This window comes from Bos indicus x Bos taurus, chromosome 28 (assembly GCF_003369695.1).
Source record: "Bos indicus x Bos taurus breed Angus x Brahman F1 hybrid chromosome 28, Bos_hybrid_MaternalHap_v2.0, whole genome shotgun sequence".
Classification (NCBI taxonomy): Eukaryota; Metazoa; Chordata; class Mammalia; order Artiodactyla; family Bovidae; genus Bos; species Bos indicus x Bos taurus.
This window is the reverse complement of record NC_040103.1, coordinates 2,878,864-2,906,765: the sequence shown is the minus strand read 5'-3', so window position 1 is coordinate 2,906,765 and position 27,902 is coordinate 2,878,864. Positions and strand designations below refer to the sequence as shown.

The following is a 27,902-nucleotide window of genomic DNA, read 5'->3' as shown; positions in this document are numbered from 1 at the left end:
GAGCAAACTCCAGGAGATAGCGAAGGACAGGGAAGCCTGGTGTGCCGCATCCTATGGGGTCACAGAGTTGGACAGGAATGAGCGACTAAACAACCTCCCCAAGGCACCTGCTACAGCTGGCGAAGACGCCACAGCTCCTAGAATGCGCTGCGACAGCCCCGCCTCCTGCCCTGCCCCCTCTGAGAGCGCGGACGGCTGGGCACCACCCCCACGGCCTACCCTGTGCAACCGGGAATTGTAGTCCTACAGCCCTGCAAGCCACCGGTGCAGCAGCTGAGACCACAGCTCCCAGAATGCGCAGCGAGGGCCCCACCCACCGACCCCGCCTTCCCCCCGCGTGGGCGGAGGGAGGTCCTGCCACGCAAAGAAGAGTGCGTTTTCTTCCCCAGCAACTCCTGCCTGCGGAGACAAAGCGAGGCGGCGAGCCCAGGGTGGTTGGAGTGACCCTGCAGACAGGTACGTCTCCACGAGATGCTGGTGGTGAGACTGGATTTCTCGCTGACCAGCAAGCGGCTTGCACTTCCGGCAGCCAGCGCAGCACAGCCTGGGGTTCCTGGAGCTTGGCTAGCTCAGCTGCCGCTCTGCGCGCTCCTCTGGCCACACCTTCTCCTTTCGTCCCAGCTCCGCCGCCAAGTGCAGTGAGGCTGGCGTGGGGAGCCTCTGTAGTTACTCAGATCTTTACGGAGAACTCATTGAAGCCCCACGCTGGGTGTCTGAAACAGAAAGTCCAGTTTAAAACAGAATTACAGTACCTGGTACTTAGGAACCTGGAATTGCCTTTTGAAGGCCACCTTTTTCTCTCTCCCTCTGGACCGCCATAAATCTTCCCTCTGGACCCGACTGGCTGGGCATCTAAAGCTGAAAGTGAAAGTATTAGTCGCTCTCAGTCGTGTCCTTTGCGACCCCATGGACTGTACCCCGCCGTGCTCCTCTGTCCATGGAATTCTCCAGGCAAGAATACTGGAGTGGGTAGCCAGTGCCTTCTCCAGGAGAATCTTCCAAACGCAGGGCTGGAACCCGGATCTACCACATTGCAGGCAGGTTCTTTACCGTCTGAGCCACAAAGGAAGCCTGCCAAAGCAGTCTTAATTGACAAAAAAAGGTATTAGATCAGGGACTCTAGAGAGAAAGTCTAAGAGAGAGAATGAAGGGCCAGAATGTTTTTTTTTTTAAAGCACTTAAAACTGGAAACATAACTGACCTGTATGTAGAAACCCGAAAGATTGTGGTAACAATATGAATTATTAAAAAACCTGAGCCAACAGTCTTGCTAATAAATAAATGCATATCCTGTAAACAAAAGGATATACTTAGTAAAAAGGACACGAATTTTACATATTACATTTCCAAGTCATAATGCAGTAAAGTTAGAAATAAGAGAAGTAGCGAATTTAATGATCAACTCTTCAAAAATTTTTCAGTATTTTTTTAACTAAATTAACTTTGGGTCAGGGTGCAAGTCCAAAACACAGAGTACCTATAAATGTCTGTGTTTGCAAATATATCCTAATCAGATACATGCAGCGATGGTGAAATGAGAAAGGTCTCTAACTGGGAAGCTCCCTGAATGCCCAGGTTCTGTTGGTTGAAGCTCTTGAGTGCCTCCTTATGAGTGGGAGCAACAGGGAAGGAGGGCAGTGCTTGGAAATGGAGCTGATGCAGAAGCTGGTGGCAGAGGCCTCCCTCCTCCTCAGCCTGAACTTGCCTTCACAGTCCTCTCCATCACAGAGCCATGCTGCCACCACAAGTGGGCTGGTGTTGGCGGACAAGATCACAACTGCCCTGCAGTAGCATGGGGTGGAAACTGGCAGCAGCAGCTGCAGTAGGGGAAGTTAACAGCCAGGAAGAATGTATGATCTACCCTGTGCAAGGACTTGTGATCCCAGTTCTGGTGAGGACTCGGAGCCAGACTGCTTTGTTCTCTCCTTTTCTCCACCGTTCTTCCTGTGCCTGGTATGGAAATCCACAAACACATTAACAGTGCCCCTCTGTGGGCTGTGTCAGTACATGGACGTACATAGATGGAGGAGGGTTTTTAATTTATTTATTTAGTTGGGGCATGTGGGGTCTAGTTTCCTGATCAGGGATCGAACTCAGGCCCCCAACATTGGGAGCTAGGAATCTTAGCCACTGGACCTGGCATCCAGCTTGGAATGGGTGTGCATGTTAATTGGTTGTGCGTGCTAATTGGCTACTGTTGCATGATAAACCACCCCAAAACCTAGTTAGCTCATGGTTGAACTCATGGTCAGCACAGTGAGCTTAGCTTAGCCGAGCCATTCGTTCATTTCACCTGGACACCAAGGTGAGTGTGTGGTCTGCTGCTTGTTGACTAGGGTGCTCTACTGGGGTTGATCTGGGTGCCACCTGGGCACCCGGATGTCATCCAGCAAGCTCATATGGGCTTGTTTTCATGGAGAGCAGGGATCCAGAAAAAAAGCAAAACATTCAAGATCTTTCCAGCCTAGGCCCAAAGCTGTCAGGGTCATACCTACTGCATTTTTCTGGCCAAAGCACATGAGACCAGCCTCAACCCAAAGTTGAAAGGACAGATTTCTGTCTCTCCATCTTTTGTTTCACTTTTTACAGAACCAGGTGTATAATCATATTGCAAAGGGCATGGATATAGGTAGAAAACACACAATCACTGTTTTTACAATCAGTATCATCATGCCTAAACAAACAAGTTTTATATAAAGGTGCCGAGAGAAGTATTAATAAATTGTTGAAAAGCCCACAGAGCTATTAAACAGCTGGGATCCACTCCGTGTCACATCCACCTGATTCCACAGCAGTCATTGCCGGTACACCACTCTTCTCCTGCAACTACCCCAGGGTCCTGAGGAGGCGGTGCTGCAACTGAATGAAGATTCCTCTGATTCTTCCCATCTAGTACTATTCAGCATCAAAATAATGCCCTAAGTCCAATGCAGAAGAATTTGAATTAGGAAAGCTCTGAGTTTAAGAAATCAAGTCCAAAGGTATTTTTCCTTTCTAATCATAGAAGACATTTTAAAATATTAATACCTAAAAGTACTCCACATATTTGAAAATTCTTTTCATCACATTTTGATATTTCTAGACCATGTAAATCACAAACAAACTATGATCTATCTGTCAGTTAAAGAATATATTTTTCAAATTAAGAGATCTTCAGAAAACACATTCCATCTGCTACATTTCATGAAATCAGCTGAGTAATGGTAAGGGTTTTATCCTTTCCTTTCTGCAAACCAATTTTCCAGGACAAAAAAAGACAAGATCCAGTGAAGACTCACAGCTGACTTGTGGCAGTAACTATGCCAAAGCCTAAGAGGAGCCTAGCAGCCATGGCTATACAAGAGGCCTAATTACAGATCAGCCCTGCAACCCCCATTCCACTTCCAACAAGGCTGCTAAAGGGCTTCCCCAGTCCCCACAACCAGAGATATTACAGTATTACCAGCAGGCGGGGGGCGGATGCAAACACCTCTGTGCTCTCCCACCTCTCTAGACCCATCCATGCCAGGGTCACAATATAGAACCCTGCTTTGGGGAAGCTGTCTCCTAAGGTGTCTGGTTACATGGGCCAGGGCCCTCCGTCTTATGTGCTCTCTAACAAACTAAGGGTACTCCAGCCAGAATCATGACCGCCCATCATGTCCTGCAATAGCAGGAGCCAACAGAAGAGTCACTTAAGGTCATCTGCCTCACCCCTAGGCCCTACCAAGGCATCTGGCCCCTAATCCAACCAACAAGCAAAGGATCTGGCCCCAAGTTGGCAGCAGGCCCTTTACTCAAGCACTTGAATGTTCAATAAGGAGAGCAGGCCAGCAACTTAAGGAGCAACTCCAGGAAGCCACAGCCAGTGCAAGACGGCCAACCATAGCACTCATGAGAGGCCAAGGCCAGAGGAAGTGTTGGGGGAGTGTGTGATTTCCTCAGTTCTGTCGTCACAACAAAACTTTGAAACAACAGACCAGCGTTACAGCCCTTGGACTGGTCAGTGTTACAGCTCCATGTTACACCTGAGTTTTATTTAGAAAACAAAGGAAAATACATCCTTGAGGCATGAGGGCATGCTGACCCAAAAGACACAAGAGGCGAGAGAGAGAGACCTCTGGCCCTCTGACTCCTCTTTTTATATGTTTTTCTCCTCCCCCTGGGCCTGGCCTATGTGAATTGGGCTAGCCTTGAATGCTGTTTGTTCTACCGGAGGTTCTCACTCTGGTCCTCGGCCCTTCCTTTGTTCTATTTTCATGGGCTTTTCCCTTCCTTGTTTTTTAGCCACCACCATTCTGTACTCTTTTTTTTCCTATTCTAACTACCTAACATCCTCCCCTCAAGAGATGGGAGGCCCAATTCTTTGGGAATAGGGGCATCGAGGTCTTTCTGGCTACTTGCTGCTGAACTGGGATGGTGAGGGGCATTGGGCCTCCCCCTCTTGCTAGTCTCAGGCCTCAGAGTCCTTATAGCAGTGTCCATCTAAGGGTGAGTGATATTTTCTGTGGTTGGCTATAGTTTTACATATCCTTGTTGAACTGGCACTGCATGTTGTAGCTTGTTGACCTGGGCAGAGACAAAATGGGTTAGACAATTGATAATACATGGAGCAATCATAAGCAGCATAAATATGGTGAAAACAGAGACTAGTAGGGGCATCAGCCAACTCCAAATTCCCATCACCAGGAAGATCCCCCAAAGAGAGATTGTAGCCACCCAGAGAACTCTCCAGCTCCTTCTTTGAGATCCTGTGGGGTCTGAATGTTTTTCTTGAGGACTGTGAGACTTTCTTTAACTTAGCTAGAGGTATTTACCCAGAAACAACACTTATCATTCAGATGGCTCAAGTCCCTCCTTGTTCAGGGTTCAGAAGATCTATCTCCTGTCTGTTCTGGAGTACAACCCCTGACAAGCTGTGTTGGCTCTTTAGAGCTGTCCTGAGAAATCTTATCCCCAGAAACTTAATTTTGGGGTTTTCGTTAGAATGGTGGCACTCATTTGTAGTTCTGAATAGGTATCTGAGATCTCCCAGGGGCTCACAGGTGTATTGAGTGTCCTCTTCTGTTTTCTTCCATGGCTTGACTCATTTCAGTTCAGTCACTCAGTCGTGTCTGACTCTTTGTGACCCCATGAATCACAGCATGCCAGGCCTCCCTGTCCATCACCAATTCTTGGAGTTTACTCAAACTCAGGCCCTCGCAGGTGGGCGTGGACGCCTTGGACCCGCGCGGATCCAGTACCTGAGGTGACCGCTCACGCGTGGAGACTGATGAAGACCTTAATGGCTCAGAAGGTGAGCGGAGCCACGGTGGGCAAAGGATAGAAATTAACGGTTCGGCAGTTGGTGGTGGTTCTACCAAGACCTTGACATCGAAAGATATTAATAGAAATGGTGGAATAACTTACCGCATGCAGCCAATAGGAACTGCCCATCGCCCTTTGGGAAGACTGACTGTCCATTTACAGAAAGCCTATGTCTATAATATGAAAAAGCTGCTCTCAACTTTTCACTCAACCTTGCAAAAGGAAACTCGCGCTATATCTAGGCCTTCTAGATAGGAAGAGGTTGCTGAAGTATGATAAAGTCAAGTTAGAAAATCATATATCTTGTAAATGCCCATTTGTTTTTTTTTTTAAACCATAGAAAAGACATATCTTCTGGAAATAATTTTTTCTAAATGGAGTTGTTTGACCACTGTAAAATAGTAAAAAAGTTATAGATTAAAAGTCACACAGACTTGATGCAACAAAGATTGTCCTAGATACATCAACCAAGGTAGAAATCCCAAAGGAAAAGACTGACAGATTTAATTACATTAAAATAGAAACACACATAGAATTTTCTATCTCACCTATAGATAAAGGGATGGTAAAGAATCTGCCTGCCAATGCAGGAGACGTAAGAGAGGCAGGTTCTATCCCTGGCTCAGGAACATCCCCTAGAGAAGGAAATGGCTACTCACTCCAATAGTCTTGCCTGGGAAATCTCATGGACAGAGCCTGGAAGGCTACAGTCCATGCGGTTGCAAAGAGTCAGACACAACTTAGTGACTAAACAATACCACCCAATGTTAATATCCACATGAAAATGCAGTAGTAAAAGCACAAACATATGGGCTGGAAGAAAACCCACCAAAGTGCCTCTAAGGATGGAGGGAACAGGACAAGGAGTGAAGGATGGATTTTAGTTTTTTCTGAATTTATATGGATTTTGAAATGTCTTTTTAAACATTTGGGGATAAGAGGCAATAGTTAGAGAAGAATGTAAGCCTTACCACATTTAATACAGGTAAGTGTGTCCATGCCTAGGAAGGGAATTAGAGGTTGATTAAAATGTTATTAAATATATTAAAATGTTAGCAGCCGCTACCTCTAGGTGGAAGGATACTGAGCTATTTTACTTCTTTTATATTTGTGTCTCTGCATTTTGTAAAGTTCTTTTGTAAAGCCAACACTTTAATATTTTAATCAAAAACAAGCAAGCAAACAAACAATACCACATCCAGTTGGCATACAGAAAAGCTCGAGTCAGACAGGACTTCATAGGTGAGTTCTACCTTAGAGGCCGGGAGAGTTTATGCAGGAAACCCTGACATCTAATAAACTGAAGCAAGGGACTCCACTAGATATTACACAGATTTCCTTAAGCCTTTAGGCCAAGTTACCTCATCCAACCAAAAAAAAAAAAAAAAACCGAAAAACAAATAACAAATTAAATTAAGAGTGGGATCTGTAGAAAGGACCTTCACATGTGAAATAAAGAAATAATGACTCCTAGCAAGGAGGAGGTTTTCCAATAATTTTTACCCACGTCTCACCCATCAGTGGGTTTCTGGCTTCTTATCAAGTCATCTATTTATAGCACAATAAGCAGCTCTACTCTGAGAAGGCAATGGCACCCCACTCCAGTACTCTTGCCTGGAAAATCCCATGGATGGAGGAGCCTGGTAGGCTGCAGTCCATAGGGTGGCTAAGAGTCGGACACGACTGAGCGACTTCACTTTCACTTTTCACTTTCATGCATTGGAGAAGGAAATGGCAACCCACTCCAGTGTTCTTGCTTGGAGAATCCCAGGGACAGTGGAGCCTGGTGGGCTGCCGTCTATGGAGTCGCACAGAGTCGGACACGACTGAAGCAACTTAGCAGCAGGAGCAGCAGCAGCAAGCAGCTCTACTAGAGGCAATATTTCAGCAAGAGTCAAGTGAAATGAAAATATAGATATCTGGCAACTGACCAAGTCTGTCATCGGGAATAAGGGCTAATTAAACCCATATTATTTACTGTTCTAATTAAACCACTGTTCAGTTCAATTTTCTACGCCAAATGTCACCAAACAGAACTGTGTCCTGTCTATAACATAATATAAAATAAAGTTTTAATTCATAAAAAATACAATAAGCAGTTTAATACATTCATCTGGGCTTTTAGGTTGGTGAGTTCAAATCATTTTAGGTAAATGTTTAAAATATACACAGCTGAAATTGATTTTTCATTTTGTCACAATATACTGATATGTTGAATGTGAAAAGTTGAAAAACATCATCATATATTTTTTTAAATGAAAGTTGAGAGTTCATTGCAATATTGTTTTAATTTGTTTTTATTCCCACTCTTCCATCTATTCAGTTTATAGTTAGAGTCAGGTTTCTTTCCATAACTTCTCCACCTTTACTTACCAAAGATAAGCATTTTGATTCTAAAATAACTGAAATAGGCAAGTTGTATAGGCAGGTCTTTGATTTCTCTGATTGAATCAGTAAGATTTTTTTTTCCCCATAAGAAAACAGAGAGAAAATGACATCTCAAGAGGGGTCCTCAAGTTTTCCTCCTCTCCCTGGCCATGAAGATGGTTAGATTTTGCTTTGAAATGGCACTGCTGTTTCATACCAGCCAATCTTCCTGCCATCTCATCAATCTTCTTTTTCCAAAGAGTATTTGTAATGATATTCCCAATTTCCACCTGCTTTTCATCTCTTCCATGTGATGCCAACAGTATGATGATAATAACACAAACATTTAGAAAAACAGAACCTCTCTTGGACCTGAACAAACTGTCACAGAGTCTTTTCTGAACATTTATATTTGTGTGTTTTCTTCCTCATAATGACAGAGAAGTGGCTTCCCTGAAACTTTTAGCCTTCTAGAGCAGTGGACGGTGAGTCTGCATCCTCTATTACAAAAGAACTCTTCTTGAGATTTCTCAAACTAGCTGGTACCTTCAAGAATGCAGACAAGGTCAAATGCTGAAAAGTGTTGAGAGGCAGTTACGCCCAGCACTGAGGAAGTCACTGGTATATTTGTGAACAGTTTCATCGTCATGATGAAACAAACAAAAATGAGAGCAGGCAGTCAGGGGGCCAGGAGGCAACTAAAGGAGAAGGGAGGGTAGTGCAGCCTTGACAGCTGGGTTTTCTTTTTGTTTTTGTAATCCAGGTGGCTGACTTCAGCTTTGCTTGCCAAGGCACGTACTTCGAAGATGGCTGTCTTCGATAAACACACTGCCAGCTACGCAACTAGATAAAAATGCGGGGCTCCACCTCCCCCTGCTCCATCCCGGAATGAGGCACCTTATTGCAAGCAAGTAATTTCTTGTGTTATTTTTTTTTTTTAATGGAGGTTTATGTGGTGAAACTGTTGAAAAGTCCTGGACTTGGGGATGAATTCAAAAGTCAAAGTGAAAGAAACAAATCTAATATGGAGTTATATTTTATTGTTGTACAATTGCTCAGTCCTGTCTGACTCTTTGCGACCCCATGGACTGCAGCATGCCAGCCTTCCCTGTCCATCACCAACTCCCAGAGCTTACTCAAACTCATGTCCATTGAGTCAGTGATGCCATCCAACCATCTCCTTCTCTGTCATCCCCTTCTCCTCCTGCCCCCAGTCTTTCCCAGCATCAAGGTCTTTTCTAATGAGTCAGCTCTTCACATCAGGTGGCCATTATTGGTGCTTCAGCTTCAGCATCAGACCTTCCAGTGAACACTCAGGATTGATTTCTGTGACAGTTTCGCACTGAATAATTCTCACACACAGGATAATGGAGACAGTGCAGGGAGAGTTGCAGAAGAGCAACTCCCCTAGAAAACACTGTATGTATGTGTGTTACTCACTCAGTCGTGTTGGACTCTTTGTGACCCTACGGACTGTAGCCCATCAGGCTCCTCTGTCCATGGGATTCTCCAGGCAAGAATACTGGAGTGGGTTGCCATTCCCTTCTCCAGGGGATCTTCTTGACCCAGGGATCGAACCCAGGTCTCCTTCATTGCAGGCAGATTCTTTACTACCTGAGCCAGCAGGGAAACCCAAAATCCATGAAAGTGAAAGCCACTCAGTTGTTTCCTACTCTTTGCAACCCCATGGCTATACAGTCCATGGAATTCTCCAGGCCAGAAACCTGGAGTGGGTAGCTTTTCCCTTCTCCATGGGATCTTCCCAACCCAGGGATCAAACCTAGGTCTCCCGCATTGCAGGTGGATTCTTTACCCACTGAACCACAAATGCTGAGTACATATTTATTGGTAACTTACAATCTTTAACTAAGAGCAGTAAAACAAGACAGAGATCAGAACTCTCGGATTAAGGATCCTCCTGGAAGTCTGGAGGTAATCACATGAGAGTTGTAAAGAAAGGTCTTTGAGGATAAGAGAGTTTGTTCTGCATGCAGAACAGTATCTAGCTAATACTGACATGTCAGCCAGAACCGCTAACTTAAGGGCAGGGGAAAGAGCAAGCAAGGAAGAGAGAATGAGTAAGATTAAATTCCAGGAGACATTCCTGAGAAAGCAGCAAAACATGGTTCCCCTAGATTTCCTTTAAGATTGACTGGTTTGATCTCCTTGCAGTCCAAGGGTCTCTGAAGAGTCTTCTCCAACACCACAGTTCAAAAGCATCAATTCTCTGGCACTCAGCCTTCTTTATGGTCCAATTCTTACATCCATACATGACTATGGGAAAAACCATAGCTTTGACTACACTGACCTTTGTTGGCAAAGCAATGTCTCTGCTTTTTAATATGCTGTCTAGGTTTGTCATAGCTTTTTTTGCAAGGAGTTAGATTTATTCTTCCCTATTACATGAACATGGACAAGTTTCTTACCCTCTCTAAGTTACTTTCTTGATGTGTGTGTGTGCTAAGTCACTTTAGTCGTGTCCAGCTCTGTGTGACTCTCTGGACTGCAGCCCACAAGGCCCCTCTGTCCATGAGATTTTTCAGGCAAGAAAACTGGAGTGGGTTGCTATTTCCTTCTCCAGGTGATCTTCCTGACCCGGATCAAACCTGGATCTCTTAGGTCTCCTGCATTGGCAGGCAGGTTCTCTACCACTAGCACCACCTGGGAAGCCCATTTTCCTGATAGTTACTTTTTTCTTTTTTTGGCTGCATCTCATGGCTTGTGGGATCTAGTTCCCTGACCAGGGATCAAACCTGCACCCCTTACACTGAAAGCATAGAGTCTTAACCACTGGGTCACTAGGGAAGTTCCCTCTAGATAGTTACTTTAAAATGGTTGGGGCGGGTGGGGAGAATGTATAGATAAAAATCAAGCAAATGTGACAAAATGTTAGCAATTGGTGGAGATCTAGGTTATAAGCGTACAGTACTTACATGCTTTGTATTGTTCTATTGATATTTCTGTAGGTTTGACTTTTTTCAAAAGAGAAAAATAACACTGGGAATAGTGGTAGTGGTAAAGAATGGTAAACAGTGGTAAAATAAAGCTAGTGGTAAAGGACCCGACTGCCAATGCAGGAGACTTAAAGAGACACAGGTTCAGTCCCTGAGTTGGGAAGATCCCCTGGAGGTGGGCATGGCAACCCACTGCAGTATTTTTGCCTGGAGAATCCCATGGACAGAGGGGCCTTGTGGGCTATAGTCCATAGGGTCGCAAAGAGTCGCAGGCAACTGAAGTGACTTAGCACACACACAAGGGAGGGGCATGGTTGATTCTTGCAAACGTCTTGGTGTAGGAGTCCTTTGTTCCCACAGCTGTCCAGGTAGATCAGGTCAGAGTATTCCTATAGATCTCCAACAGGACAAATGTTATTCTCTGCTCTGCAACTTTTTATGTCTATACAAAAGGAAAAGTGTTATACCCTTAAAGGTCAGAGCCTTTGGGCTCTGAGAATGGACTATCCTGTGTATTTCAGGTTATGGCAACATTCTTAATGCATGCAATGGAACACAAAGGCTAAACTAAAAGAAACAGACTTAATATGGAGTGAGATTTATTCTTCCCTATTACATGGACACGGACAAGATTCTTACTGTCTCTAAGTTTCTTTCTTGATAGTTAAAAGTAAAAAAGAAGAAGCTATGCCTTGCACATTCCTTAATTATTTTGTGAACACTAGTCATGGTAACAGATATAAAGTGCTTTGCAAACAGCAGAGCCCTTCCTGGGCACAAAGGGTCACCCGTGTGATTATTTGGGCATCACCAAGTGGTCCTAGATCACCTGGCCAAGCTTCTTGCCTTTGGCTGCCTCAACTCCAGCCAATCTCTGCTGCCACAGCCACCTTAACATGCATATGCGTGAGTGGCTTCCTGGCTTCTCCTCTGCTCAGAGCATCACTGCAGACACACAGACCTGCTCCTGAGAACTAGAGGGCAGAGCAACTTGCACAGCAGACTCCTCCCTGCCTGCTTCTCAGCACCCTGTCTACCCATCCTGATCCCTGGCAGCCAGCCAGCTCCCATGAACCCACCAAAGGCATCCCAGCATTCTAGAAGCATCTGGAGAAACACCAACAAGCACAACTTCTTTCAGGAGTCCCTGATGCTCAGGTGAGCCATCCTGCCCATCCACCGAGCAGTGAAGGCAGGTATGTGAGGAGGGAAAGCCTGGGTCCCACTTGCTTGCATCTCCCCAGAGGACCAAGTCCCCATCCTGCTGGGTTCTCCTTCAGAATAAGCTCAGAAACTCCTTTTTCCAGGTCCTTATCCATCAAGAGAGGCAACCTCAGCCATGTGCAAAGAGGGTGGTATCTCTATCTGCTTCTGATTGGCATCCAAAATCTTACACCCCAACCTGCCTTTATTGCTGGCCAAACCCACAGATGTCCTTTATCTGTTTTTTTTTTTTTTCTCTCTTTACTCCATCAGCAATATAAAGAGAGAGCAGACGATACATCTGTCATAAATATGAGGTTTCTGTTGGAATATAGACTGGTTAGAAGTGGGGGAGTGTTACTCGAATTTGTTACACATTCACAAAGGTATATTAAAACCTACGTAAATTTAGAGAAAATGGAGAAAATTCTCCTTGGAGTAAGTAAAACAATCTGAATTAGAAAAAACAAAGGAATTATTTCCCCTTATCTTTAAGTGCTTCCTTGAACAAAATAGCCATGGCACAATACTCTTGAAAAGTTGTATTAGGGTGCGTGTGTCCTTTTGAATTAAGTAAGTAAAACAATCTAAATTAGAAAAAACAAAGGAATTATTTCCCCTTACCTATAAGTGCTTCCTTGAACAAAATAGCCATAGCACAATACTCCTGATAAGTTGTATTAGGGTGCATGCGTCCTTTTGAATTAAGCACCGGAAGCTCAGCTCAGGTGCTCTGTGTTGACCTCGATGGGTGGATGGGAGGTGGGAGGGAGGAAGGTCCAAGGGGGAGGGGATATATGTATACTTGGAACTATTTCACTTCATTGTACAGCAGAAACTGTTACTGAGTCTGGGCTGACTCAGTTCACCACAGGACAGGCCAATGAATCTGAGAGAGGAAGCACTGAGGCAAGGAACAGATTTTAGCTGGGGAGCCAGCTGACAGAGAAGACGCCAGGCTAGTGCCTCAGAATAACTTTCTTGTCAGGACCTGGTTGCAAGGTTCTTTCACACATCAGAGATGGGGGGTGGGGGGAGGTGAGGAAACCAAGTAAAAAGACTATTCAATCCTTGCAAATGTCCCCTGGAATGGGAAGCCTCAGGCAAGGGGATGTGTTTCACTTGCTTGCAGTCCTTCACAGGTGGGAGGGCAGCTCAGGTTATCTCCCTGAGGCAGGCCATTATGTATGTTTAATAACAAAAAAGGGTTAAAGTCACAGAAACAGTTCCAACATAAATTCAAAATTAACCCTTCCTGGTTACAAAACTAACACAACATTGTAAAGCAATTATATATAATATGTAACATTACAGAAAAAAATTTTTCATTAGAATTAGTGTATTCATTTTCACTGGGAATAAATATTGCTACATGTTGGAAAGTTGTTCTCCTTAGTGGTAGTTCAGTCGCTCAGTCGTGTCCGACTCTGCGACCCCATGAATCGCAGCACGCCAGGCCTCCCTGTCCATCACCAACTCCTGAAGTTCACTCAAACTCATGTCCATCAAGTGGGTGATGCCATCCAGCCATCTCATCCTCTGTCGTCCCCTTCTCCTCCTGCCCCCAATCCCTCCCAGCATCAGAGTATTTTCCAATGAGTCAACTCTTCGCATGAAGTGGCCAAAGTACTGGAGTTTCAGCTTTAGCATCATTCCCTCCAAAGAAATCCCAGGGCTGATCTCCTTCAGAATGGACTGGTTGGATCTCCTTGCAGTCCAAGGGACTCTCAAGAGTCTTCTCCAACACCACAGTTCAAAAGCATCAATTTTTTGGCACTCAGCCTTCTTCACAGTCCAACTCTCACATCCATACGTGACCACAGGAAAAACCATAGCCTTGACTAGACGAACCTTTGTTGGCAAAGTAATGTCTCTGCTTTTGAATATGCTATCTAGGTTGGTCATAACTTTCTTTCCAAGGAGTAAGCGTATTTTAATTTCATGGCTGCAGTCACCATCTGCAGTGATTTTGGAGCCCCTCAAAATAAAGTCTGACACCGTTTCCACTGTTTCCCCATCTATTTCCCATGAAGTGATGGGACCGGATGCCATGATCTTTGTTTTCTGAATGTTGAACTTTAAGCCAACTTTTTCACTCTCCACTTTCACTTTCATCAAGAGGCTTTTGAGTTCCTCTTCACTTTCTGCCATAAGGGTGGTGTCATCTGCATATCTGAGGTTATTGATATTTCTCCTGGCAATCTTGATTCCAGTTTGTGTTTCTTCCAGTCCAGCATTTCTCATGATGTACTCTGCATATAAGTTAAATAAGCAGGGTGATAATATACAGCCTTGACATACTCCTTTTCCTATTTGGAACCAGTCTGTTGTTCCATGTCCAGTTCTAACTCTTGCTTCCTGACCTACATACAGGTTTCTCAAGAGGCAGGTCAGGTGGTCTGGTGTTCCCATCTCTTTCAGAATTTTCCACAGTTTATTGTGATCCACACAGTCAAAGGCTTTGGCATAGTCAATAAAGCAGAAATAGATGTTTTTCTGGAACTCTCTTGCTTTTTCGATGATCCAGCGGATGTTGGCAATTTGATCTCTGGTTCCTCTGCCTTTTCTAAAAGCAGCTTGAACATCTGGAAGTTCACAGTTCACATATTGCTGAAGCCTGGCTTGAAGAATTTTGAGCATTACTTTACTAGCATGTGAGATGAGTGCAATTGTGTGGTAGTTTGAGCATTCTTTGGCATTGCCTTTCTTTGGGATTGGGATGAAAACTGACCTTTTCCAGTCCTGTGGCCACTGCTGAGTTTTCCAAATTTGCTGGCATAGTGAGTGCAGCACTTTCACAGCATCATCTTTCAGGATTTGGAATAGCTCAACTGGATTCCATCACCTCCACTAGCTTTCTAAGGCCCACTTGACTTCACATTCCAGGATGTCTGGCTCTAGGTGAGTGATCACACCATCGTGATTATCTGGGTCGTGAAGATCTTTTTTGTACAGTTCTGTGTATTCTTGCCACCTCTTCTTAATATCTTCTGCTTCTGTTAGGTCCATACGATTTCTGTCCTTTATCAAGCCCATCTTTGCATGAAATGTCCCCTTGGTATCTCTAATTTTCTTGAAGAGATCCCTAGTCCTTCCCATTCTGTTGTTTTCCTCTATTTCTTTGCATTGATCGCTGAGGAAGGCTTTCTTATGTCTTCTTGCTATTCTTTGGAACTCTGCATTCAGATGCTTATATCTTTCCTTTTCTCCTTTGCTTTTCGCTTCTCTTCTTTTCACAGCTATTTGTAAGGCCTCCCCAGACAGCCATTTTGCGTTTTTGCATTTCTTTGCCATGGGGATGGTCTTGATCCCTGTCTCCTGACAATGTCATGAACCTCATTCCATAGTTCATCAGGCACTCTATCTATCAGATCTAGTCCCTTAAATCTATTTCTCGCTTCCACTGTATAATCATAAGGGATTTGATTTAGGTCATACCTGAATGATCTAGTGGTTTTCCCTACTTTCTTCAATTTAAGTCTTAATTTGGCAATAAGGAGTTCATGATCTGAGCCACACACAGTCAGCTCCTGGTCTTGTTTTTGCTGACTGTATAGAGCTTCTCCATCTTTGGCTGCAAAGAATATAATCAATCTGATTTCGGTGTTGACCATCTGGTGATGTCCATGTGTAGAGTCTTCTCTTGTGTTGTTGGAAGAGGGTGTTTGCTATGACCAGTGCATTTTCTTGGCAAAACTCTATTAGTCTTTGCCCTGCTTCATTCCATATTCCAAGGCCAAATTTGCCTGTTACTCCAGGTGTTTCCTGACTTCCTACTTTTGCATTCCAGTTCCCTATAATGAAAAGGACATCTTTTTTGGGTGTTAGTTCTAAAAGGTCTTGTAGGTCTTCATAGAACCTAGAACAAATCTTCCAGAAGATTGGCAAGCACAGATAAAAAGAGAGATCCAGGCATTCAGGGAGAGAAAGATTTACTATGGGAAGAAAGACAGTGACTGGCTTTAGAGAGAAACCAGTGCTCTCCCTTTACAGCCAAACCTTCTTATACCCTATCAATGGGCTATTGTGCCCCGAAGGGAGGGGGTCTTAGTTTATCTTTAGTCCGAAGCTGGGGTCTTGTGTCACATAGTCGGAGGGAGTTTCACAGTTGGGTGGTCACATAGTCTTGAGAAACTGGCACCAACAGGGAAAAACGGGACCTTGCCTTCAGGAAAAACGGGATACCACCAGAGCAGTGTGGCCACTGGGAGTTCATCTCTTGTTTGTCAGGTCACCACGATGGGCCATTTTTAAATAATACACTATGAGCCCCTTGTGGACCCTAACACAGAACATACATGTTCCAGAAAGTTCTCATGGCAAATATTCGCTGCCGACCCCGGACCATAGGGCAGAAATTGAGGGCACTGAGGTAATGGCCTCGACAGAGCCAGTTGGTTATTGCAAGGGCATATGTGAGTGCTAAGTGCTCAGTCCTGTCAGACTCTTGGACCCCATGTACTATAAGCCACCAGGCTCCTCTGTCCGTGGAATTCTCCAGGCAAGACTACTGGAGCGGGTTGCCATGCTCTCCTCCAGGGAATCTTCCCAACCCCGGGATCGAACCCACATCGCTCATGTTTCCTGCACTGGCCACCCGGGAAGCCCCGTGTAGGTGGTGTCACACGGTGTTTGCCTTTCTCTGCCTCGCTGACTTCGCTTAGTGTGACCATCTCTAGGTCCATCCACGTTGCTGCAAGTGGCACTAAGTAAAGTAAAAAAGTCACTCAGTCGTGTCCGACTCTTTGCAACCCCGAGAACTATACAGTCCGTGGAATTCTCCAGGCCAGAATACTGGAGTGGGTAGCCCTGCCCCTCGCCAAGGGATCTTCCCGACCCAGGGATCGAACCCAGATCTCCCGCATTGCAGGCGGATTCTCTTCTGAGCCACCAGAGAAGCACGTGGCATTGGTTCATTCTTTCTATGGCAGAGAAGTATTCTGTTGTATGTATGTACCACAGCTTCACCCATTCCTCTGTGCATGGACATTAGGTTGCATCCATGTTCTGGCTATTGGAACTAGTGCTGCATGGAACACTGGGGTGCGTGTATCTTTTCGAAATAGAGTTTTCTGCGACTTCTGAGTGACACTAAGGGAAACAAAACAACCTAGTTGGTCACCTTTGGAGAATGATTATTTTGAACTTTGGTAAATAACAGAAAAGACTGAACCAATTCAGCCTCCATTTCCCACCACCAGTCTGCTGAAGCATGGAGGACAGGGGACAATGTTCTCCTCCGCTGTAGGGACAGTCCTCAAAATCTCAGTCAAGGGAAATTCTCTCCAACAAATAATCGATTCAGTGTCTTCAGTGTGTAAATTGCAAGGGTAAGAGAAGTAAGCCGATTAATTGAATGTGATGTACTCAATGTTGACGGCTGGGTGCTCAGTGGAAAACAGTTAAGGAGAGGTGAGGCTGTGATGACCACACAATCCACATGGTCAGGGCACATATGGTGGGGTCATGGTCTCTGAAAAGCATTGAAGAGGCCTCAGGGGAGGTTGGCTCAGTCTATCTTCTTACCTGACTGGGATTGCCAGGGTGTTTAATATTCGTGTATCAGGGCTTCCCAGGTGGTGCTAATGTAAAGAACCTGCCTGCCAGTGCAGGAGACATGAGACATGAGTTCAGTCGCTGGGTTGGGAAGATCCTCTGGAGAAGGGAATGGCAACCCACTCCATTCCCTGAACAGAGGAGCCTGGTGGTCTATGGTTCTTGCGGTCGCAAAAGAGTCAGACATGACTGAAGTGACACGGCATATTTGGCTGAATTATTTGCTTTATGCTGTTATTATTTTGCTTGATGGTTATTTTGACAATTAAAAAAAAATTAAAAGAAGTTCAGGAAGTCTTGAGGGTGAGCAGCCAGCCTGGTCCTAGGGGTGTAAACTTCTCCCCTTCCTGCGACAGTAGTCACTGTCTCTCATATTTTCTTAGAACTTTTATTGTAAATTTACCCATAAATATACTTGTATATTTGGTTCTGTGCTTTGTAAAGGGTATATTGGAGGTTTTATTGGGTGTGTGTGGTTTTTATTCTGTTTTCTTTCATGTAAGGAACTGTGTTAGGTCAAGTCCTCAGAGAAGCAGACCTAAGGCAGGATTAAATATGTGTGGACCTTGTTGAGGGAGCAGCCTGCAAGGGAACTGGGGAGGGAGAGGGTCAGATGGGAGGGAGGGGGTGGGAGGAGGCGTCAGGTGCAGCCCAAGGAAGGCAGAGGCTGAGATGGTTGGTTGGCATCACCGACTCAATGGACATGAGTCTGAGCAAACTCTGGGAGATAGAGAAGGACAGGGAAGCCTGGCATGCTGTAGTCCATAGGGTTGCAAAGAGTTGGACATGACAGAGCGGCTGAACAATAATAATAAGGAAGGCAGAGCTGCCTGGAGGTGCCCACGCAGGGCCTGTGGTCATATAGCAATATGGATGGACCTAGAGATTATCATACTAAGTGAAGTAAGTCAGACAGAATTCGACAAATACCATATGATATCATGTATATGTGAAATCTTTAATGTGATATAAATGAACCTACCTACCATACAGAAATGGACTCAACAGACACAGAGAACACAGTTGTGGTTGCCGAGGAGGGTGGGGGGGAAGGATTGCGAGTTTGGGGTTAGCAGATGTAAACTACGATATCTAGGATGGATAAACAACAAGGTCCTTCAGAATAGCCCTGGGAACTATATTCAATATCCTGTGATAAACTGTAATGGAAAAGAACATGAAAAAATATACGTAGACCTTAAATCACTTTACTGTGCAGCAAAAGGTAATACAATATTGTAAATCAAGTATATTACAATTATATATATAAGCAGAGACCTTCAACATGTTTGCCTACAGCTCCCACCATAAGGGGCGGTGAACACGCTCCTGGCCCCACACCTCCCGGCCTTTTCTGAAGACCTGGACATTGGATTGAAAAAAAAAGTTTTAAAGTGTCCTGGGTAAAGCCCTAGAGGGTGAAGAAAGGCCCAGAGCATATCCTTATGGAAATACCAAGACACTATTTATTACACAAAAATAAGACACAGTTCATGTATTTAATAGGGGAAGAGTCAGATAATGTTTATTGGGATAGGAAACATTATGTAGCCATTAAATAATACTTAATAGTGGGTTTCTACTGCATTCTCTTTCTTCATGTTTCACTTAAAATGCTTCCCAGGACTTCGCTGGCAGCCCAGTGGTTAAGACTCTGTGCTGTCAATGCAGGGGGCACGAGTTCAATCCCTGGTCAGGGAAATAAGATCCCATATGCCATGTGGTGTGGCCAAAAGATTTTTAAAAAGTTTCTCCACTCCTTGTATATAGTAGAGGAAAAAAGCACTCATGGGTTGCTCTCCTGTTCAACCCACTTCAAGCCCAGCAGTCAGGACCATCATTTCCAATTTCCCAGGATGGGAAGGCCATCCATTCATTAAATCTCGTGCTCAGGGCCTGACAGTGAATGGAAGACTGAATTGAAACAAGGACCTCCTGTTTTCATCTTTAATAGGAGACTCTATCTCTTACACCACAAGTGTGCCATAGGTTAATTCTGCAGACCAACAATGTGACTTCTGTCCTGGGTGACCAACCTGGGTCCTTCCATTTGCATCCACAGACAAAAGAATGGTTTGCACCACCAAGTGCTGGGAAAGCCAACACAGTACTCTATTTAATGGGGAAAACTTTTCTTTTAATTTTGGCTGCACGAGGTCTTTGTTGCCGCACGTGGGCTTTCTCTAGATGTAGGGCACGGGCTTAGTTACCCCTCAGCATGTGAGAGCTTATTAATAGTTCCCTGGCCAGGAATCAAACCCGAGTCTCCTGCATTGGAAGAGTGGTTCTTTTTTTATATATAATTTCATTTAGTTAGTTATTTATAGCTGTCTTCAGTGATGCTCGGACTTTTCTCTAGTTGTAGGGAGCAGGGGCTGCTCTCTAGTACAGTGTGCGGGCTTCTTATTGCAAGTGCTTCTCTTGTTTCGGAGCACAGGCTCTAGGACACGCGAGCTTCAGTGGTTGCAGTTCCCGGGCTTAGTTGTGCCACAGCATGTGAGATCTTCCCAGATCGGGGATCAAACCTGCGTCTCCTGCATTGTTGCAGGTGGATTCTTTACCACTGAGCCACCAGGGAAGTCCGTAATGGGGAAAACTTGAAAAAAAAAAAAATAGGATCGTTCACAAAGGCCAGCCAAGCCCTATTGGAGCCTGCTGCTAAGTCACTTCAGTCGTGTCCGACTCTGTGCGACCCCATGGACTGCAGCCTACCAGGCTTCTCCATCCATGGGATTTTCCAGGCAAGAGTACTGGAGTGGAGTGCCATTGCCTTCTCTGTATTGGAACCTGAGCCCCCCCAAAACAAATCAGTAATAATCAATCTTGTCTTTAACATTTTACTATCTTGTTCATCGTGGATTTTTTTGCATTAATTTTTATTTTTTTAAGTCTTGCATTAAAATTGTATCTATTTTGATTCCTGAGTTTTTTGGCACCCTGTTCAATCTTGCGCCTGAGGCAAGGACCATGCCTACCTCACCCTGGGCCAGCCCTGTCTTTAAAAAGGACATTTTCCTTAATATATGATATTTGTTTTTTCTTTCTGACTTACTTCACTCTGTGTGTGTGTGCTCAGTTGGCTCAGTTGTGTCCGATTCTGTGACCCTGTGGACTGCAGCATGCCAGACTCCTCTGTCCATGGGATTTTGCAGGCAAGAATACTGGAGTAGGTTGTTATGCCTTCCTCCAGGGATCTTCCTGACCCAGGGATCGAACCCACATCTTTTATGTCTCCTGCATTGAGAGGTGGGTTCTTTACCACTAGCACCACCTGGGAAGCCTGTATGACATGCTCTGTGGTGACCTAAATGGGAAGGAAATCCGAAAAAGAGGGATATATGTATATGTGTAGCTGATTCACTTTGCTGTACAGCAGATAGTAACAATATTGTAAAGCAACTAGACTGCAATAAAAAAAAAATTTTAAAAACTAAAGGCATTTTCATTACAATTGGGAATAGGTCAGGGATGCCCCAGTACCTCCATCATGTAAATGGAAGGGCAGTGCAGCCAGAGTGCTGGAAAAAAGAATCAAATGATCAACTAAAAGTATTGAAATTTTAAAATGGGCTTTTCGGGCTTCCCTGGTGGCCCTGCAGTAAAGAATCATGCCTGCTAATGCAGGAGACATGTGTTCGATCCCTGATCCAGGAAGATCCCACATGCCGTGGGGCAACTAAGCCTTTGTTCTTCAGCTATTGAGCCTGTGCTCTAGAGCCCAGAAGCCAAAACTAATGAGCCCACGTGCCTCAATTACTAAAGCCCATGCTCCCCAACAAGGGAAGCCACTGCAGTGAGAAGCCCGTGCACCACGACTGCAGAGCAGCCCCTACGCATCCTGATTAGAGAAGAGCTCGAGCAGTAAGACGCCGCACAGCCAAAAATAAACAAAAAGGCTTTTACAAGATCAGTAGAGATTTTTTTTTTGTACCAACGACAGGTATATAAGATAGAGAAAATCTATTCCCCGTGGCTACAAAAACTAAACGTCTTAGAATGGGCTTCCTGTGTCTACAGCTATGAAGAAACCCACAGTGCTGTTGACACTCAAGGCTCAAATAAACAGGGAGACATATCTTGAGTGAAAAGACCTGATGTCGTGTGTATAAAATTTCATCACTGTTGGACAGCAGGATACAAGATGATTTCTCAGCCTACTTGCTGCAGTGGCTTGGCCACCTGAATTTCTTTGTTGAGGCAAGAGAAGGAAGGAGCCTCCATTTTTTTAACTGTGGATAGAAGTGGGCTGTCCTTGGCCACATCTGTTTGTTCCAGGGGACAATGTGCATGCCACCTGGGGGGCAGGAAATGTGTTCACTTCCCCAGCCTGTGAGCGGCGCCCCCACCCCAGCTGCCAGGAATGCAAACTCCCCATGAGAGGGACTGGACATCTCCCCTTGAAGCGGGCATGTCTGGCCACCATCTGTAACCTTGATTTGTTGTTTTTTTACACAAATGCAATTATTTAATATAAATATATATTTTCATAAATGAGTATAATATTTTATAACGTGCATTTTACTTAACATATTGTATCTTCCATGAAATGGTTGTAATAATATCATTTTTAATGACTGCAATACTCATCACTATTTTATCATAATGTACAAATTGCATATTATTGGACATTTCAGTAATATGTAATTTGTACATTAACAAATAAATTTTCTTTATTTTAAACAATGTAATGGTGAAATGGACATCCTTTTTAGGCTATACCTTTGTATACATAGGCTTCCCTGGTGGCTGAGCTGGTAAAGCATCTGCCTGTAATGTGGGAGACCTGGGTTTGATCCCTGGGTTAGGAAGATCCCTTGGAGAAGGGAACGGGTACCCACTGCAGTATTTTGGCCTGGAGAATTCCATGGACTGTATAGTCCATGGGGTCGCAGAGTCGGACACGACTGAGTGACTTTCACTTTCACTTTGTACATATACACCATTGTTTATCTAGTGTACATTCCTAGATTTGGAATTGCCAGGCCAGTCTTTTGAAAGGTTTTTGATTCCCAGTTGCAAATTAGTTTCCAGAAAGGTTATGCTCTTTAAAAATTAAGATTATTGCCACTTTTATTTTTCTCCTGTCATCTTTTTATTGGACTGTGATTGCTTTATGATGTAGTTTCTGCTGTACAGCAAAGTGAACATGGGGAGTCTGCTGTGAAATGATGCTTGGTGCTCTTGGTGCGTCCTCTGAGGTCACCCGTGTTCTAGGAAACACTGGACACCTTGCCTCTCCCTGGGAGCAGGTCTCTGAAATGGGCCCATCAGTTTCAGGTTTGGGGATGGGGTGACACAGAAGGATGCTCAGACCCTGCAGGGTACATCTCAGTGACAGTTTTCCTGCTGTGGGACCGTATCTGGTGTGTGGGCTGCTCTGGGTAAGCACTGTGGATCTGCCAGAGTCTGGTGATACTACAGAGACAGGGCCACACGTGAGCTATTCAGGTTCCCTAGAGGACAGGAAGGAGATTTCCACTGACCTCCCTTCCCCCACTGTCTCCCCAAGGGGCTGAAAGAGAAATCCTGAGTCAACATGCCTGTTGAGAATTGCCCAGGAACTCTGTATGTTTTGTGAGATAAAATGTAGGGTTCTGGATGGTGGGGTTCAGGACCTCCCCGGTTTGGGCCCATGGGATCTTTGCAGTGCCCTGCGGTATCATGACCTGTACCCCTGAAATGTCAGCCACATCCCTTGCACCCTCCTGGGTGCCCCCTTCTCCTGGTGGCCGTCCTTCCTCTAGTGTTCCCCCCTACTCTGTCCTGAGGCCCCACCCCATCAAGCCTGTGAAGCTGGGGCTTATGTCCGGTGTCTCTGTGTGGAATTCAGCCTGGACGGTTCCTGGCAAATCCAGTGAGTGATTTTGTTTGGAGTGAGGAGGAAGCAGAAGCTTGTGTGTGCTGGGAGTTGGAGGCAAGCGGTGGGAAGATTGGAGATGGGCTTCCGGGGCAGCAGATTAGCTTTGGAAGGGGTAGGGCACCTCCTCTTTGGCTTCATAATGTCTTTGGAATGAAAGCTTCTCTTTTTCTTTTTGAGAACAAATAACCTGATTTTATGACCTGTTGTCTCAGTCACCTGGGCTCCTTAACCCAGGAACCATCTTCACAAAGTCATGAGTGTAATGGTCAGCAGGCACATGAAAAGATTCTCAGCATCATTTCTTGTGCTGCTGCTGCTGCTGCTAAGTCGCTTCAGTCATGTCCAACTCTGCGACCCTATAGATGGCAGCCCACGAGGCTCCCTGGTCCCTGGGGTTCTCCAGGCAAGAACACTGGAGTGGGTTGCCATTTCCTTCTCCAATGCATAAAAGTAAAAGTGATGATGCTCAGTCGTGTCCGACTCATTTCTTATGAGGGATATGCAAATCAGAACTGCAGTGGGGTACCATCTCACACTAGCCAGAGAGGCCATTGTTAGACAGTCCACAAATCATAAATGCTGGAGAGGGTGTGGTAAAAAGGGAACCCTCCTACACTGATGCTAGGAATGTCAGTGGGTGCCGCCACTATGGAGAATAGTATGGAGGTTCCTTAAAATACTACAAATAGAGCTACTATATGATCCAGAAACCCCATTCCTATCCAAAAAAAAATACATGCACCTCAGTGTTCAGTGAAGCATTATTTACAATAGCCAAAACATAAAAACAACCTCAATGTCTATCCACAGATGAATGAACAAAGACGATGTGGTACATATATACTATGGAGTAGTACTCTGCCATAAAAAATGAAAGAATGCCATTTGCAGCAATGGATGGACCTAGAGATGATCATATTAAGTGAAGTAAATAAATGAAAAACAAATATCATATAGTATCATCATATCTAAAAAAGATATAAATGAACTTATTTATAAAACAGAAACAGATTCATAGACATAGAAAATAAACCATGGTTACCAAAGAGAAAGGCTGGGGAGAGGAATAAACAGGGAGTTTGGTATTAACAGATACACACTACTATATATAAATTAGACAGTCAGCAAAGACCTGCAGTACAGCACAGGGAACTATATCCAAAAAGGATCTGAAAAAGAATATGTGTGTATATACATATATATACAGACAGACACATAGATATATATAACTGAAGCACTTTGCTGTACGCCAGAAACTAACACAGCATTGTAAGTTAACTATATGCTAATCAAATCAGAGAGTTCATGAATGAGCAGGCAGTTGGGGTGGCACCCCACTCCAGTACTCTTGCCTGGAAAATCCCATGGATGGAGGAGCCTGGTGGGCTGCAGTCCATGGGGTTGCTAAGAGTCGGGCACGACTGGGCAACTTCACTTTCACTTTTCACTCTCATTCATTGGAGAAGGAAATGGCAACCCACTCCAGTGTTCTTGCCTGGAGAATCCCAGGGACGGGGGAGCCTGGTGGGCTGCCATCTATGGGGTCACACAGAGTCGGACACGACTGAAGCGACTTAGCAATAGCAGCAGCAGGTGTCCTGGGAAGTCCCCAGGGTCCCCTTTTCCTCCTCCAGCCCTGGTGCCCTTCTGTCTCCTTGGCAGAGCATGTGCTGGTCCTGACACCACAGTCAGCTGAGGAGGGGTATCCTGCCATTTGAATAGACATGAGTTACCTCTGGGTGGGCTCCTCAGGTTGGCTGTTTGGGGATGGGGTCTGACTCTCCTGTCCCGCTTCTTGACTGCAGTGGCTGCCTCCTGGTGACGACGGCAGTGTGAGCCCCGCCATGGCCCACCTGAAGCGTCAGAGTGCTGCGAGCAGCCTACTGGACCACAGGGCAAGAGAGGCCCTGGATCCTGAGAACGAGGACCAAGAGCTGGCCCTGGAGCAGTACGTGCCCAGCGGCCTGGAGCTGGCAGCCCTGTGGCCCGAGAGCCTGCGTCCGCTGAGCAGGGCAGCCCCGACCAGAGCCCCGACAGGGACTCCAGCTCTGACTACGTGAACAAAACCTCGGAGGAGAAGGACTACGACTCGGGGCTGCCTGGAGAAGGAGGGCATCACCTACTACATCCGCTACTGCCCCGAGGATGACAGCTACCTGCAGGGCACGGACTTCGAGGGGCAGGGCTACCTGGCCCATGATACGCACCACCTGGAGATGGACGAGTGCCAGGAGGCAGTGGAGGAGTGGACGGAACCGGGGCCTGGCGACTCCCCCAAGGCCTGCCCACCCGCCGAGGCCGGCTGCGGCCCCAGCAGACAGGAGTGCAGGCCCAAACACAAGGGCAGGCCCAAGTCTCTGAACCTCCCTCCCGAGGCCAAGCACCCTGCCAACGCCCAGAGGAGCTTCAAGACCAAGACCAGGACCTCAGAGAAGAGGCCCAAGTGCCCCCAAGAGGAGGTAGGATTCTGGCTGGCCCTGGGGAAGCAGATTGAGGGGCTGAGAGGAAAGGCATTTGTGGAGCCCCCAAGTCAGAATGCGAGTCAGTTCCCCATGTGTCCAGTTATGCATGGAAGTCCCGGCCACTCCTGTTCACCCATCAGATGCCGTAGTAAATGTCGAGGAAATCTTGTTGAGGCTGATTGGCAGCCAGGGCTCCCAGCAGACACCCAGCCCCCCAACAGAGCCTGGGTCCTTCACCCGCTTGCTCTGGGTGTGCTCCTGTGGGGGTGGTCCCTGAGACTGTCGCCCCTCCCCGGGTGGTTTCAGTCAGTCACAGGGATCTGGTACTGCTGGCAAGTGCGGACAGCTGCAGCCAGTGGTTGGGGCAGTCCAGCAGCGAGGGGCAGCGCCCCGAGTGCATTACACAGGGGTGGTTGAATCTGGTGACATTTCTCTGAAAGACCCGGGGCCTTGGTATGATTGGCCATTCACTGTAACTAACCATTTTGCAAATAATTATTTGCAAGTTTGACAGTCTTGGAGAAGAAATGCATGCTAATGAGGCTAGTAGATTTAAGCGTAACTGTAGCAAAGTAAGTGTGCATTCTAATAAGCACTTCTGAAAAGTTACCTTTCAAAAAGAAAAACTTACATGTATATAGAAAGAAGATGCATGTGAAGGAACTTCTATTTGACTAATTCTATGGAAAGTGAGAATGAACTGCTTTCATTTATTTGTTTTTAATTGGAGTATAGTCTCTTTACAATGTTGTTAGTTTCTGCATTTCCCTCTTCCTATGTTACTGTAAAGCCATCTCTAGACCTTATGTAATTTAACCCCTAAATTGTTCAGTTCTATGTATGTGTTTATTGCATTTTTTACATATTTATACAAAATCATAATGGCTCCTAAGACAAAATTAATGGTAATCCTTTAATATCATGAAATATCTAGTAGATATTCAAATTTGTTATTCTGTAGTTTTTATAGGGTCTTTCTTTGATTGAAAATCCCAATAACAGGCACATATTGCCTTTGCTTGTTATATCTCCTTTGAGCCTTTTTGTTGTCATTTAGTTGTGTGTGGGGAGGGGGTGGTGTAAGCAGGGGTCTTTTTTTTCATGATATTATTTATCTGGGAAACTCAAAATATCTCACAAATTATACTCATGGATTCCATATGACCTCAAGAAAATTAATCACTCTGTGCATCAGACTCTACATCTTTAAAATGAGAATAATTAGACATCAATCCAATTAGCAATCATTTATTGTATCCCCATAAGATTAATGACATTATTTAAATATTTTTTAAAATAAAGTTTTAAAGGCATTTTACTGTTACACAGAGCATACAAGTAAGCATATTGAAGATGGGCTTGAGATCAGGTACACTATGAACAACATGAAGTGATACACAAAGATTTGGTTGGGCCAGCTCAAGCCATCCAGTAGTCATGTACAGATGTGAGAACTGGACCATAAGGAAGGCTGAGCACCGAAGGTAGATCACTATGCTTTCAAAGTGTGGTGCTGGAGAAGACTCTTGAGAGTTCCTTGGACAGCAAGGAGATCAAACCTATCAATCCTAAAAGAAATCAACCCTGAATATTCATTGGAAGGACTGAGACTGAAGCTGAAGCTCCAATACTTTGTCCACCTGATGCAAAGAGCTGACCCATTGGAAAAGACCCTGATGCTAGGAAAGATTGAAAGCAGGAGGAGAAGGGGGAGTCAGAGGATGAGATGGTTGGATGGCATCACTGATTTAATGGACATGAGTTTGAGCAAACTCCAGGAGATGGTGATGGACAGAGAGGCCTGGCGTGCAGCAGTCCATGGGGTCGAAAAGAGTCCGACACAAATGAGCGACTGAACAACAAGCTCACGTTATATTTTGTCATCAGCATTTGGGAAAATGTTTGCTTTAAATAGTTTTTTTTTCTTATTTTAATTGGAATGTAATTGCTTTACAATGCTGTGTTAATCTCTGCTGTACAACAATGAGAATCAGCTGTATGCATATGTATATCCCCTCTCTCTTGAGCCTCACTCTCACCCTCCACACCCATCCCACCCCTCTAGATCATCACAGAGCACCGAGCTGAGCTCTTTTTATACAGCAGCTTCGCACCAACTATTTATTTTATTTATTTATTTTTTTATTCAGGGCAAAATTTTAAAAATCATTTATTCATGAATCTGGAATGGATTCCCTCTCCCCCAATGCCCAC

The 27,902-nt window shown here is 45.1% G+C and overlaps 1 protein-coding gene across 7 annotated transcripts; it reads left to right on the top strand.

Annotated features, from left to right (window-relative positions):
- Positions 1-323: 323 nt before the first annotated feature.
- On the top strand, positions 324-27,001 carry LOC113885368. 7 transcript variants are annotated; one of them, XR_003509186.1, is made up of 4 exons: positions 324-456; positions 5,185-5,275; positions 8,417-8,564; positions 25,032-27,001. XR_003509186.1 is itself a non-coding variant. In XM_027530677.1 (2 exons), exon 2 carries the CDS (start codon positions 25,443-25,445, stop codon positions 26,103-26,105), a length of 663 nt encoding a protein of 220 aa, XP_027386478.1. In that variant the 5' UTR covers positions 324-456; positions 25,032-25,442; the 3' UTR covers positions 26,106-27,001. The 7 variants fall into 7 exon arrangements, 2 of the variants coding, with proteins under 2 accessions (XP_027386478.1, XP_027386477.1); XR_003509185.1 differs by lacking the exon at positions 5,185-5,275; XR_003509188.1 differs by lacking the exons at positions 324-456; positions 5,185-5,275 and adding an exon at positions 925-1,953.
- The last annotated feature ends 901 nt before the right edge of the window (positions 27,002-27,902 follow it).